Source organism: Macaca fascicularis, chromosome 7, assembly GCF_037993035.2.
Source record: "Macaca fascicularis isolate 582-1 chromosome 7, T2T-MFA8v1.1".
NCBI classification, from domain to species: domain Eukaryota; kingdom Metazoa; phylum Chordata; class Mammalia; order Primates; family Cercopithecidae; genus Macaca; species Macaca fascicularis.
The window spans coordinates 33,895,001-33,908,327 of NC_088381.1; the positions used below are offsets into that span (position 1 = coordinate 33,895,001).

At 40.9% G+C, this 13,327-nt stretch overlaps 1 protein-coding gene across 11 annotated transcripts in view; it reads left to right on the forward strand.

Moving 5' to 3' along the window:
• CGNL1 (cingulin like 1) overlaps positions 1–13,327 on the forward strand; it is a 176,124-nt gene that overhangs the window by 58,759 nt on the left and 104,038 nt on the right. For all 11 annotated transcript variants that reach the window (XM_065547962.2, XM_045395519.3, XM_065547964.2 and 8 more), the window contains exons 2-4: positions 6,607–8,223; positions 9,037–9,131; positions 11,014–11,119. In XM_065547962.2, the coding sequence (XP_065404034.1) occupies positions 6,622–8,223; positions 9,037–9,131; positions 11,014–11,119 (1,803 nt within the window). In that variant the 5' untranslated portion in view covers positions 6,607–6,621. The remainder of the gene's footprint in view (positions 1–6,606; positions 8,224–9,036; positions 9,132–11,013; positions 11,120–13,327) is intronic.

Here is a 13,327-nt window from a genome sequence, read left to right on the forward strand (position 1 = left end):
CACGTAGAGAGAAAATGTAAAAGCTCAGTTTAGGTAAGACTGCCTCTTTCTGTCGTGTTAGGGAATACATTGAAACTCATATGTGTTTAGCCAGTCTTGGCTTTCTATACCCTGATCTTTCAATTTCATCTAGTTGAGGTTCTAATATGAATATCCCCATACAAAATTCTGTCTTCCCACTAGTTCCACAGACAAATCCTTTAGGAGTAAATGTGTTATCCACTGTTTAGCAAGCTTGTCCAAACCCCGGCCTGTGGGCTGCCTGTGGCCCAGGATGGCTTTGAATGCACCCAAAGCAAATTCGTAAACATTCTTAAAACATCTTAAAAAAATCTTAAAGATTTTTTTTTTGTGATTTTATTTTATTTTTAAACCTCATCAGCTGTCATTAGTGTTAGTGCATTTTATGTGTGGCCCAAACAATTGTTCTTCCACCGTGGCCCAGGGAAGCCAAAAGATTGGACAACCCAGGTTTAGAGGTTTTAACTCGTGTTTATCATCAGACTGGCAGTATCTTCTCTCTAAATGAGGCAGTCACAGGATCCCACTCAGGGGAAATTACTTTTTGGTTGGTGGATCAATTCTTATTTCCTAGAATTAAGCTCAAGACTGCACTGAGACTCATCAGCTCCCTACCCACTGTGTTAGATGCTCTTTTATGTGATTTGTGTGGTAAAATAGAATTACTTGTTCAAAGCAAACATACCTAGTGTCTGTGCCCCATGCTAGATACTATGCCGATTGCTTGGGCCAGCCTGGCTTGGCTGATGGGGACTCTTGTCCTTGGAGGCAAGGGCCAGCCACAGCATAAAGGTGAAGATTTCAGATTGCCTGGCTGCACTTCCTCAGTAGCCACAGGGCCCCTGGAATGGCTGGTGAATATGCATGCAGGTCCTGGAGGTGCCACTGAGAATTAGAGTGGTGGGGTGGGGATGTGTGGACCAGCATTACGTGACTAATCTCCATGCTCAGCTGATAACATGTGATGGCCCAGAGAGAGGAAATGTTTCTATCTGGCATATGTTCATAGTTCTTCCAGGAGCTAAGTAAGCCCTTTGTTCTTACAAACACACTCATTGATCTCGCTAACTAAAGCAATTATCATCATTTAGCAGTCTTTTCATAAAGTATTATTTCCACTCCAAAACACCACTTTTATTTGCCAAGTGCCACAATGTTGCATCCTGGCAATTGATCAGCATTTACTGCCAAATTATGTAAGCCTTTGGTTAGGCTTAGTCCCCGACGGCGCAAGCGTGTCTGTGGTGTGCATTAGGATTGTAAACGTGGCCCAGTGCCTGCAAGTGGAGAACAGCTGTCCCTAAATTCATTAATTAATTCAGTGTTTACACTTTGATTGGGAAGGAAATCCACATTTGCTTAAGACACCAGTGCCCAGCTGAGAAATGTTGTTCCATGAAAATATTGGATTGAGGTTTGTTGTCAAGGAAATGTAAATTGTAGATGTTTCATGAAATTTAAATATGTGGATTAATTTACCATTAGGGAGCTAAGATTGTAATAAGCCAAGGTGGCTTTATTCAAAGATTGAAATGTAATTAGTGTTGACTGTAGTAGGAGTAGCTAAAGGACCATAAATCCTACACAAGAATTTTGCTAATAAAAGAGGAAATATTTCATTGAAAAGTCAGTGTGAACTTAAGAACTGACTTTTTCTATGACACTTATTGGTAAGTAACATAACCCCATTTAGTAAATACCACACACACAAAATTTCTTCTGTTTAAAGAAGATTGTTAGAAACTAACAAATATGAAGACTTCTAGAGATGCAGAATAAAATATGCCAGTGCTGCTCAGAAAAAAGGGGTTAAGACATACCTGGTTATTTTGGTGTCAGCCCTCATGCATCACTTCATTAGTCTAAGGCAGGCTTGCTGTACTTGTCCTTAGTATTGAGTTGTTTTATGATACTAGTAGCCTTGTCAAACCAGATAAGTTTAGAAGTTCTTATCCTTTTCAAAATTCCACTCAAATGATAGTAAGTGAAGAAAAAAATCTGCAAAAGGCAAAAAATGGCAGTGGAGGCTTTGGTGGCAACTCCTGCAACGATTCAGGGGTGGTCCCCGGGCTGGCCGAGGGATAGACCCCTCCACCTGAAGTGCCCACTGAAATGCTGAAATGAGGTGCTTTGTCTGCAGAACCGCAGAGAGGCTTAGAAGTGGGAAGGCATTGTTACCATAGTAGGCCACAGAGACAGGCCAAATATAGGGAGTTATTAAAACCAGCATAAATAGACCCTGCACCCTGTCCCTGCCTCCCTTCCCGACCCCAGTAGCAGCCTGGAGGTCTGTTCTCTGGAGAAATGGAACTGGAATGGTGTTGCGGTGTTGGTGGAGGTGACTAAAAGAGAGACTGATGACAGCTGGGAGCTTGGTCACTCTTCTGCTCTGTCCATAATGGCAGCAACCAGGCGTGTGCAGCCCCAGCAATGAATTGGAAGACTCTTTCCTTGAGAAATTGAACAAGTCCAGAAAAAAATGCCCCCAGATAACTGAAATGTGTGGGTTCTTCAGTGGAATACTTTTTTCTTTCACGTTAAAATTGACACTCATCAACTAATAAGTCCTCTCCACATGTGCAGAGCCACCAATCTGCTTTGGTCCTTCGTTCTTAAATAGGATCAGGCAGTTGCGGTGTATCAGGTGTATCACCAAAGTATTCAATATGAAAGGTAGGGGTCAAAACAGGAAAAGAGCAACCTTGCAGAAGATGGTGCTGTTGCAGAAAGCAGAGAAAACATGTTTTTTGAAAAAAGTTATCCTTGCAGAGAGAAGCTGTTTCATATCCAAAATAATAATAATAACATGTATGAAAGAGGAACAATTAGAGAACAAGAAAGAGCTATTGAGTATTACAAATTAAATACCGGAATTTAAAACCTGTTGAAGATGTATCTCTCAAAAGTAGAACAAAAAAGATGGAGTTAAAAAGCAGGAGAGAAAAGAAATATGAAAAATTAAAATGTGATTAAAAAAATTCAACATTGCTATTATAGTAGATGCAGAAACCAAGAACAAAATAAAATAGTAATCTGAACATTATCACAGAAAGATTGCAAAAATATTTTAGAGAACTAAAGACATGAATTTCCAAATTGGAAGCATATATATATTATGTGCTTATGTTTTATGAAAGTGTCCACTTTGCCCAATTTTATAAAACCCCCACCTGGGTATGCCATTATGAAATTTCAGAACACCAGTGATAAAGAAAAGGTCCTAAAAGCTTTAAGAGGAACAGAAACAGGTCACACACAAAGGAAAGGGTACAATGATAGCTTCAGAATTCTTCAAAACATCCTTGGAACCTAAAAGATAATGAAGTTTGCAAAGCTTTAAAAAATAGCATGGAAATTATTTCTAACCTGGCTTCTATGTCCAGCTAGACCACCAATGAAAAGTAAGCATAGAATAGACATTTTTCAAAATACAAGGAGTCAAATATTTTTCTCCATTGAACTTTTTCTTAGAAAACTACTGGAAGTGTATTGTATCAGACCAATTGGGGAAACTAACAAAGAGGAAGACATGAAACCCGGAAAATAATATAGCACAAAAGGAAGAGAGCACTGAGACCCTAATATAGGGCAGGAGGAGGGAAGACTGTAAAAAAAAAAGTCACCAAATGACCAAATTACCTGATATTTTGATCATCCGGAAATTAATACTGATAAGCATCTAACAGATGTAATGTAGTTGAGGGAAAGATTTAAGGATAGGTATATGGAAAAGACAAGTAAAACAGTATTCAATCATTAACTCTAGAAAAGTAAAAATTTTATAAGAAAAGTTCGGTAAGACCATAGTATATAACTTTTTAGTGAATATTTATATTGTCATAGTAATGTAAATAGTTGACTCTTGATTTTTTTATTGGTAGGTTAGCCAAGTGAGAGACTTGTATGTATGGTGTAGCATCCATCCTACGTAGAACCAATAAGTTAAGGAATCACAGGCAGGAATATTATTTAGCAAAAGGGAGGTAAGTATTAGAAGAAATAGCTAAAATTTGCAGTTTTTTTTTTTTTTTTTCTTTTTTTTTCCTGGGTGATGTGTTCAGGATCAGGGAAGGGAAGCTGAAGAATGTAGGTTTTTCACTTATATTGTTTTACTTTGATTAAAACATAAATTATTTAAAAATACTAGTATAACTGAAAATGAAAGTTGACAATGAAATATTTGAAATTGGTGAGATAAGATAAATATTACAGATGAATGTACCTCTCTGAGTTGTTCCTATCTTTAAAATGGTAAATGATGGTATCTAAAATGTTTTAGTTTTAAAAGAATTATCACCAAGCAAAACTGACAACACTATGCTAGTTGTAGGAAACTGAATTTATTCAGGAAGCCCCAAGACAGAACAGAGAGGCAAAACAAGTAAAGATGTGCTAGAGACAAACAACGTAATTATTAAGGTTGTACAGATGGATAGATTTTGAATGTTATCCCTTAAAATGGAGACTACACCTAGCACCCATGAAGCATTGACAAACATTATCCATATATTTGCTCACAAAGGGAAGCTCAATATATTTAAAAAGGAAGAAATGGTAGAGACTTCATTTTCTGACCACAATACAGGTAGAAATTAGCAACATTTACAAATAAAGACCCTCCAAACAAAAACAGCACAGAAACAAAATACTACATATGCAAAAACTTTCTCAAAATCAATTCTTGGGTCAAAGCAGAAATCAAAATCCCAAACAGAAACTACCTAGAAAATAGCAATAGAAACATTACTGAGGTAGAAACTGTTTGCTGCCTTTATAAAGTCCATTCTCCTCTCTCTCTTTACTAACTGAACATTGATTTTGTTGCATGTTCATGACCAGCTAAAGCACCCTATTTTCCAATCTCCCTTGCAGCTGGGGGTGGCCATATGATTAAGTTCTCACTAATAAGATATAAAGGATTATTGGTAGGTGGGGATTCCAGGAAAGCTATTTAAAAAGGAAGTTGAGTCACTTGGCCTAAGCCTTTGGCCTATGTGATGCCGGATCAACTATCTTGTAATCATAAGGGGTCTAATATATGTTGAAGAAGATGAGTGGAAAGATAGAAGGGGTGCTCATTATCCCCGGTATCTTTCAGCCCTGGACTTCCTATCTCTGGGGAAAAATTCCTGTCTTAAGCTGCTATGTGGGAGTCTGTTAGTAGGAGCTGACATAATTTTTAAGTGACTTAGTTACACATCACCATTTATGTGATTGAAGAATGAAAATAAACAAGTAAAGCAAGTCAAGGACTTAGAAATGGAACCACAAAATAAAACAAAGGAAAGTGGAAGGAAATAATAAAAATCAAACTTAGAACTCAGTCAAGTTGAAAATTAAAGAAAAGCTTGATAAATCCAGGAGCTAGTTCTTTAGGGAAACAATTTTAAAAATACATACACAGATATATTCTACCAGTGTAATCAAGAAATAGAAGAAGAAAATACAACATTAGATAATAAAGAAATGAAATGATTTCTCCTACCCAAATTCTGCAAATAAATTTGAAAATTGGATGGAACAGATGATTTTCTTGGAAAATGTGCTAGTAGATTGACTCTAGAATAGAAAGAAAACTCAAAAAGTCTCTCAAAAGTGGAGGGGAAAAAAAAGAGACAGCTGCTGTTTGTGACCAGTTGCTACTGCTCTTCCCGGAGTCCCTTTGCCGTTGCGGTTTTGCAGTGTTACAAGTGAATTTCTGGTGGGGAACCTCGGAGTGTGAGGCAGGGTGGCCATCCTGCTTGGTGAGCTGTCTGTAGTCATCTGACAAGGTTGGCCACACACCAGAAAGGCGATGGCGACTATTCTTGGCATCAGGACCCATCACAAAATACAGAGCCCTGAGTGTTCTTCATTTTTTAAATAACATTTTCCAGATCAATGTGCTTTTGAACTTTTTCGGTGAGAAGAAAAGATTGAAAATGATTTATAATCATTTCATTTCACTGTCAGTCTCACAAACAACTGATTCCTCATGGTAAAACTGTTGGAAACATTATATTCCAATAGTAGTGTTAAAGATTTTGAAGCAAGATTGTGCATGAAAAAGGCCGAAAGTAGTTTGAGAGGAAAAGGAACCACAGAGTAACAAAGAAAAATGGTGAGCATCAGAATTCCTTAGCTCTTAATTATTTTCATGGAAAAGTACCTAACTCTCAAATGCTGGTAACTGGAGCATCCTATTGGTTAAAAATAAACAGCATAGAGCTTCAGGAAACCAACTAAACTTAAAAAAAAGAAAAAAAGAAAAGGCAACCAGAACAGCCCAAAACAGAATAACAAAGTCAGAATAACGAAGTTATGCCAAAGGTGTCAGGTCATTACACCGGTTGTCTGCCTTCAGGCCAGAGTTCAAGCCCAGTGTTGTCAAACTCAGTGGCCACGTGGGCTGAAGGGCATCCAGAAAGTCCTGCTTGGTCACCGGAGGGCTGCCCTTCAGCACTTGGTTCTGAGGTGTCTTTGCTGTTTAAAGTGTCTTGTTTTCTTTGAACTTTGAAGTTTCCCCTTCCTAATTATTTCAATCTTCGTTTAAACAGATGTAATTCTAACCTAATGTCCTCTTTTTACCCCATCTCTCCTTGGTAGCTGGAACAGTGAACCATGGAGCTGTATTTCGGTGAATATCAACATGTGCAGCAGGAATATGGGGTCCATCTGAGACTCGCAAGTGATGATACCCAAAAATCGAGGAGTTCCCAGAACTCCAAGGCAGGCTCTTACGGTGTCAGTATTCGGGTCCAGGGAATTGATGGTCACCCCTACATTGTCCTGAATAACACAGAACGGTGCCTAGCAGGCACATCGTTTTCTGAAAATGGACCGCCCTTTCCCCCTGCAGTGATAAATAACCTGCCTCTACATTCCAGCAATGGTTCTGTGCTAAAGGAGAGCAGTGAAGAACTGCAGCTTCCAGAAAACCCATACGCCCAGCCTAGCCCAGTAAGAAACCTGAAACAGTCCCCTCTCCATGAAGGCAAGAATGGAGTTCTAGATCGCAAAGATGGGTCCATGAAGCCATCTCACGTGCTGAACTTTCAGAGGCATCCAGAGCTTTTGCAGCCCTATGACCCTGAAAAGAATGAATTGAACTTACAAAATCACCAGCCTCCTGAGAGTAATTGGCTAAAAACGTTGACAGAAGAAGGCATCAATAATAAGAAGCCTTGGACTTGCTTTCCCAAACCTAGCAATTCCCAGCCTACCAGTCCCTCCTTGGATGACCTGGCCAAATCTGGTGTGACAGCTATTCGTTTATGCAGCTCTGTGGTCATAGAGGACCCTAAAAAGCAGACCTCAGTGTGTGTCAACGTTCAGAGCTGCACCAAGGAGAGGGTGGGAGAGGAGGCCCCTTCCACTAGTGGGAGACCCCTGACTGCCCAAAGCCCACATGCCCACCCCGAAACCAAGAAAACCAGGCCAGATGTTCTTCCTTTCCGGCGACAGGATTCAGCGGGACCCGTCCTGGATGGAGCTCGGTCCCGGAGGTCCTCCTCGTCATCGACAACTCCCACGTCTGCCAACTCTTTGTACAGGTTTTTACTGGATGATCAGGATTGTGCCATCCATGCCGACAACGTCAATCGTCATGAAAACAGAAGGTATATCCCCTTCCTGCCAGGAACTGGACGGGATATTGATACGGGATCAATTCCTGGTGTGGATCAGTTAATTGAAAAATTTGATCAAAAACCTGGGCTTCAGAGAAGAGGAAGGACTGGGAAGCGAAACAGAATTAATCCAGATGACAGGAAAAGATCCAGAAGCGTGGATAGCGCCTTTCCTTTTGGCCTCCAAGGGAACTCCGAGTACCTGACTGAATTCAGTAGGAACTTGGGCAAGTCAAACGAACACCTCCTCCGGCCTTCCCAGGTGTGCCCGCAGCGGCCACTGTCTCAGGAGCGCCGTGGGAAACAGAGCGTGGGCCGTACCTTTGCAAAGCTGCAGGGAGCAGCGCACGGGGCTCCATGTGCCCACTCCAGGCCTCCCCAGCAGAATATAGATGGGAAAGTTCTGGAAACCAAAGGTACTCAGGAAGGTACAGTGATCCGTGCGCCCTCCCTTGGTGCACAGAGTAAAAAGGAGGAGGAGGTGAAAACAGCCACTGCCACGCTGATGTTACAGAACCGGGCAGCAGCAACTTCGCCTGATTCTGGTGCCAAGAAAATTTCTGTGAAGGCATTTCCTTCGGCCTCGAATACTCAGGTAACACTAGTGCAATTCCTGTTTTTATTTATTTATTTATTTATTTATTTATTTATTTATTTATTTATTTATTTCCTCTTCCTTCTAAATAATCTAATGATGTACTCATGGTGCATGAGGCCATAGGAATTACACATCCTCAATCTTGTATCAGGAATCACACAGCTGATCTGTTTCGTTATCCAATTGTGTCCTACTCACGATGTCCTACTGCCAATTGTATAGTTTTCTGGGTTCTTTGAAGTTCAGCTGGATTCCCATTGCGATCTCTCTGTAAAGTAACTTGGCAGACGCTATAGAGAGGCTCAGTTGTTCTGTTTGTGTATGCATGAAATCTGAAAGTATGCAGAATTTGTTTCTACACAGAGGCTGAATGGCTAGGTTTGTGTAGATATATTAATTTTCCTCATAAAATTGAGTGACTGGGTTAATTTCTAGCCTGAAAAATTAGGTTAATCTTCATTTAGGTTAATTATCAAGTGATAGAATCTAAGTGGTACATTTAGTGTTTTGATAGTGACAATAAAAAATAATGATATTGATAAAATGGTAAAAAAATATGTAGCTAAGTGCTAAGCACTATTTGTTATATATTACAGGATTGCACCAACCCTGTGCAGGTAGTATCTATTAACCTCAATTTACAGGTGAGAACACTGAGGCGAGGAGAAGTTAAGTAACTTCCCCAAGATTATGAAGCTGCTAAATGTTGTAACTGCCTCTAAGGAGGATGCTCACTGGAGGAATTGTTTTGTGTTTGGAAGCCTCTGGGAACTTCATCCTCAAGGTCTAACAACAGGCTTTATGTTCCAGGCCACACCGGATCTCTTAAAGGGCCAGCAAGAGCTCACTCAGCAAACCAATGAGGAGACAGCTAAGCAGATTCTCTACAATTACCTCAAAGAAGGGTTAGTGATTTTCCCTCTGAAAGAGCAAAGTATTGTTTCTGGTGGGATTCTTAATTTCCTTTTCTGAGGGCTTAATGTTTACCTTCCTTTTTTGCCCTGTGCCAGCCGTTGGAGGGTTAAAACTCAATGGCTGGGGTTTTCATGACGGCATTTGTCTTGTGTGGTATGGGGTGGGGGTTTTGGGAGGGGTGTGTAGGAAAGTACACCACACTTTAAAAATTAAAATGAATACATTTTAAAAATGACTCTTTACTATTTCAAAAGCAAATTCAAAGATAGGAAGAGTGTCTACTCTTCAGGTTTGAATGGAGTCTGCCGTCACCTTGAGTTCTTCCACGAAATGTTAGTCCTTTAGAAGTTACAAGTACAAACACCTCCCCTCCCCAGAGTTAACATTGGCCAAGAGCCCCTGCTTCCATTATTTTTAAAGCATGTGTGAGTCATTTAAAAGCAGTGCTTTCCATGCTTATCTTGGTGGTTGAGTTGGAATAATCAGGGTTTCAGCCCTTACTTAGATACCAACTGTGCTGGAACTCGAGCAAGGGATTTGAAGTTTCTGTTTCAGTTCTCTCATCAGATATGATTAAGAAGAAGGAAAAAAAAAAAAACAAAAAAACAAAGCTTTACAGCCTACATGACTGAAAACCAGCCACTTGGCAAATCCTCATTGGTATCAAAATACTGTATATTTTTGTATTGTGCCTTACAATTATTTGTCAGTTTTAGAGCTAACAAAATAGTAAGGCTCAAAATATAAGATAGGGGATCTTTTGAAAAGGAAAAAAAAAAAAAAGTAACCCAAAAGATTCATCTAGCTAAGAACTGGTTATTAGTATCTCCCTGTGGAAGACTTTACCATGTTAAGATTAAGGTAGAAGAAATTTTGACTTGTAAAATTCATTATTTTTTTTTATTTTTTGAGACAGAGTCTCACTCTGTCATTCAGGCTGGAATGCAGTGGCATGATCTTGGCTCACTGCAATCTCCACCTCCCAGGTTCAAGAGATTCTCCTGCCTCAGCCACCCGAGTAGCTAGGATTATAGGTGTGCGCCATCATGTCTGGCTAATTTTTGTATTTTTAGTAGAGACAGGGTTTTGCCATGTTGGCAAGGCTGATCTCTAACGCCTAACCTCGAGTGATCCACCCGCATCTGCCTCCCAAAGTGCTGAGATTACAGACGTGAGCCACTGCACCTGGCCAAAATTCATTAAATTCTTTTATGTATGTATTTTTTTGGCACATGATTTATTGAGACATCAGTAAGACAGACTTTAGTGGGAGGTGCCTGTTGAAGGAAGTTTATTTTAAATCTTTTTCTTCTAATTGCTGGGAGTGTGGTAGAAGTTAATAAAACTTAGTATCTCAGTGTTAGCTGTGAAAGCCCAGACAAAGGGCTGCCATGTTGACAATCTTGGCTTAGGGGTTTTATTTTTTTAAACATAGGTTAAACAAATTAAGATCACTGTAGGTCATTCTTAGTGTAAGATTTAAGTGTACAGTGTGTTTGTGTGTGTGAGAGAGATACACACAAACCCACTTCAAAGAAAAGGAGAATTCCTTTTGGAATGGACATGAGCCATTTGAATCAAAGAACAGATTGCTAGATGTTCACTGGATGTCTTCTCCAAGCTTACTGAGGATGTGCTTATGTCCCTGGGAACCCTGTCCCAAATTGAGTGGTAACACGTAATTTATTTGGGAAAAAAAGACACCATCCATCCTGCTCTCACACTGATTTTGTCTGAGGCTTTAATGAATTCACAGCTCCTGCAGTTTATCTTCTTAAAGTGCCTGGTGTGTGTGTGTGTGTCATGACATGTAAATTGTTCTGAGACCAATGGGTGTGTCCCTCATTGTTTTCTCTGCTGTCCCTTTTTCAGAAGTGCTGATAATGACGATGCTACTAAAAGGAAAGTCAACTTGGTCTTTGAGAAAATCCAGACCTTAAAGTCTCGAGCAGCTGGGAGTGCACAAGGAAATAACCAAGTAAATGGAAATTTTGTATTTTGTGGAGTGCAGTTAGCATGGAATGTGGTAAACAACTTGCTGTTTCTTCAGTCTGTATGTTTGCTTATAGCAATAAGTGGGACATTTCCTGAGTAGTGAGGAGTACTCCCCATGTTTTAAATGTTCATTTGCACCCAACCTTTTTTATTGAGACGGAGTCTCTGTCTGTCACCCAGGCTGGAGTGCAGTGGTATGATCTTGGCTCACTGCAACCTCTGCCTCCTGAGCTCAAGCTATCCTCCCACCTCAGCCTCCCAAGCAGCTGGAGCTACAGGCGTGTGCCACCACACCCGGATAAGTTTTGTGTTTTTAGTAGGGTATGGGTTTCACCATGTTGCTCAGGCTGGTCTTGAACTCCTGGGCTCAAGCAATCCACTCAACTTGGCATCCCAAAGTGCTGGGATTACAGGCATAAGCCACCATGCTTGGCCTTAACGTACAGCCTTTTTTTCCAGAAACATTTAAAGATATTTTATTTAAAAAAAATAGACTATAATAGGATGATAAAAACAGATGGCGAGATTTAGAAGGGGAAAATAAGTATAAGAGGACTAGCATTGTTGTCGGCAAACGCGGAAGGTAAGCGTGAACAGGCGTGGACCCAGGCTCTGGAGCTTCAGGTGTGAAAGAGAATGGGACTAGAGACTGGTGACGCTGACCAGCTGTGGCGCAGGGGCCAGGAAAGAGCTCAGTGAGTGCCAAGTTAGTTTTTAAATAACTGCCTGTCTGATTGATTGTGCTGAATTTGAGTGGGGACATAGAGGTTTTTTTTTAGGGAGAGAGCCCTCTCACGTTTGATAAAACAACTACTGTATGTCAGACACACCTGGTGCCCTGGAAGTAAGCCGCTCTTAAGAGAGTACGGCTGTACACTTGTTCCTCAATCCTACACCACCTTGTGTAGAACTCATTTCCTGCTTGTCCAGCTTCCTTTCCCCTCCCAGGGGAATTCTGCATGGGAAGGAAAGAGGAAGATACCTGGAGGCAGGTAATAGGAAACTTGTCTAGAGCTTCTGTCTAACTTGGGAAATGTACATATAGGGGATAATTTTAGGCATCACCCTACCATCTTTACTACTTGTTATTCCCCCGGCACTCAGCTAACCCATGACGGCTGCGCTGACCTCAAATAGAGCAATGCCATACACACACAGACGCAATTCCTACTGGGGAATCTTTACACCATACTCCTTGCATATACATCGCCTTGAGGAGCTCTACATAGTTCTTAAAGTCAGTCCAGTATTTCTTTGCTAAAACTCTGAAGTCCAAATTATCAACACGATTCTTGTTTTTTTGTATACCTGCATACAGGCTATGCACAGAGTGTGGGTTGGAATCTCACTGGCTGTTATAAAGCAATATAAAGGGTCTTGAACACAGGGGCTTAGGGTATAACTTAGCAAACAGGTGAGTCTTCAACAAATATCCTTTTTATATTATTTTATTGGGGTATAACTTATATAAAGTAAATTACCCAAATTGTATCGGTACAGTACATTGAATTGTTTTTTTTTTTTTTTTTTGAGACAGAGTCTCGCTCTGTGGCCCAGGCTGGAGTGCTGTGGCGCCATCTTGGCTCACTGTAAGCTCCGCCTCCTGGGTTCACGTCGTTCTTCTGCTTCAGCGTCCGGAGTAGCTGGGACTATAGGCGCCCGCCACCACGCCCGGCTAATTTTTTGTATTTTTAGTAGAGACGAGGTTTCACCGTGTTTGCCAGGATGGTCTCGATCTCCTGACCTCGTGATCCGCCCGTCTTGGCCTCCCAAAGTGCTGGGATTACAGACTTGAGCCACCGCGCCCGGCCGGTACATTGAATTTTTAACATAGCTTTGCATCCATGGAATTGTCATCCCAATCAAGGTGCAGAACACTCCCATCACCCAGGTTTCCTGGGTTTCTTCCCCATCAATTACACCCCATCCTTCTGGGGGTAATCATATCCTGACTTCTATCACCTAGAGTCGTTTTGCCTCTCTTGACTTTTATATAAAGAAAATTTCACAATGTGTATTCTTGTGTGTCTAGCTGCATTTCCTCAACATTATATCATCAAGATTCTTTTTTTTTTTTTTTTTTTTTTTGAGAGGGAGTCTCGCGCTGTCGCCCAGGCTGGAGCGCAGTGGCCGGATCTCAGCTCACTGCAAGCTCCGCCTCCCGGGTTTGCGTCATTCTCCTGCCTCAGCC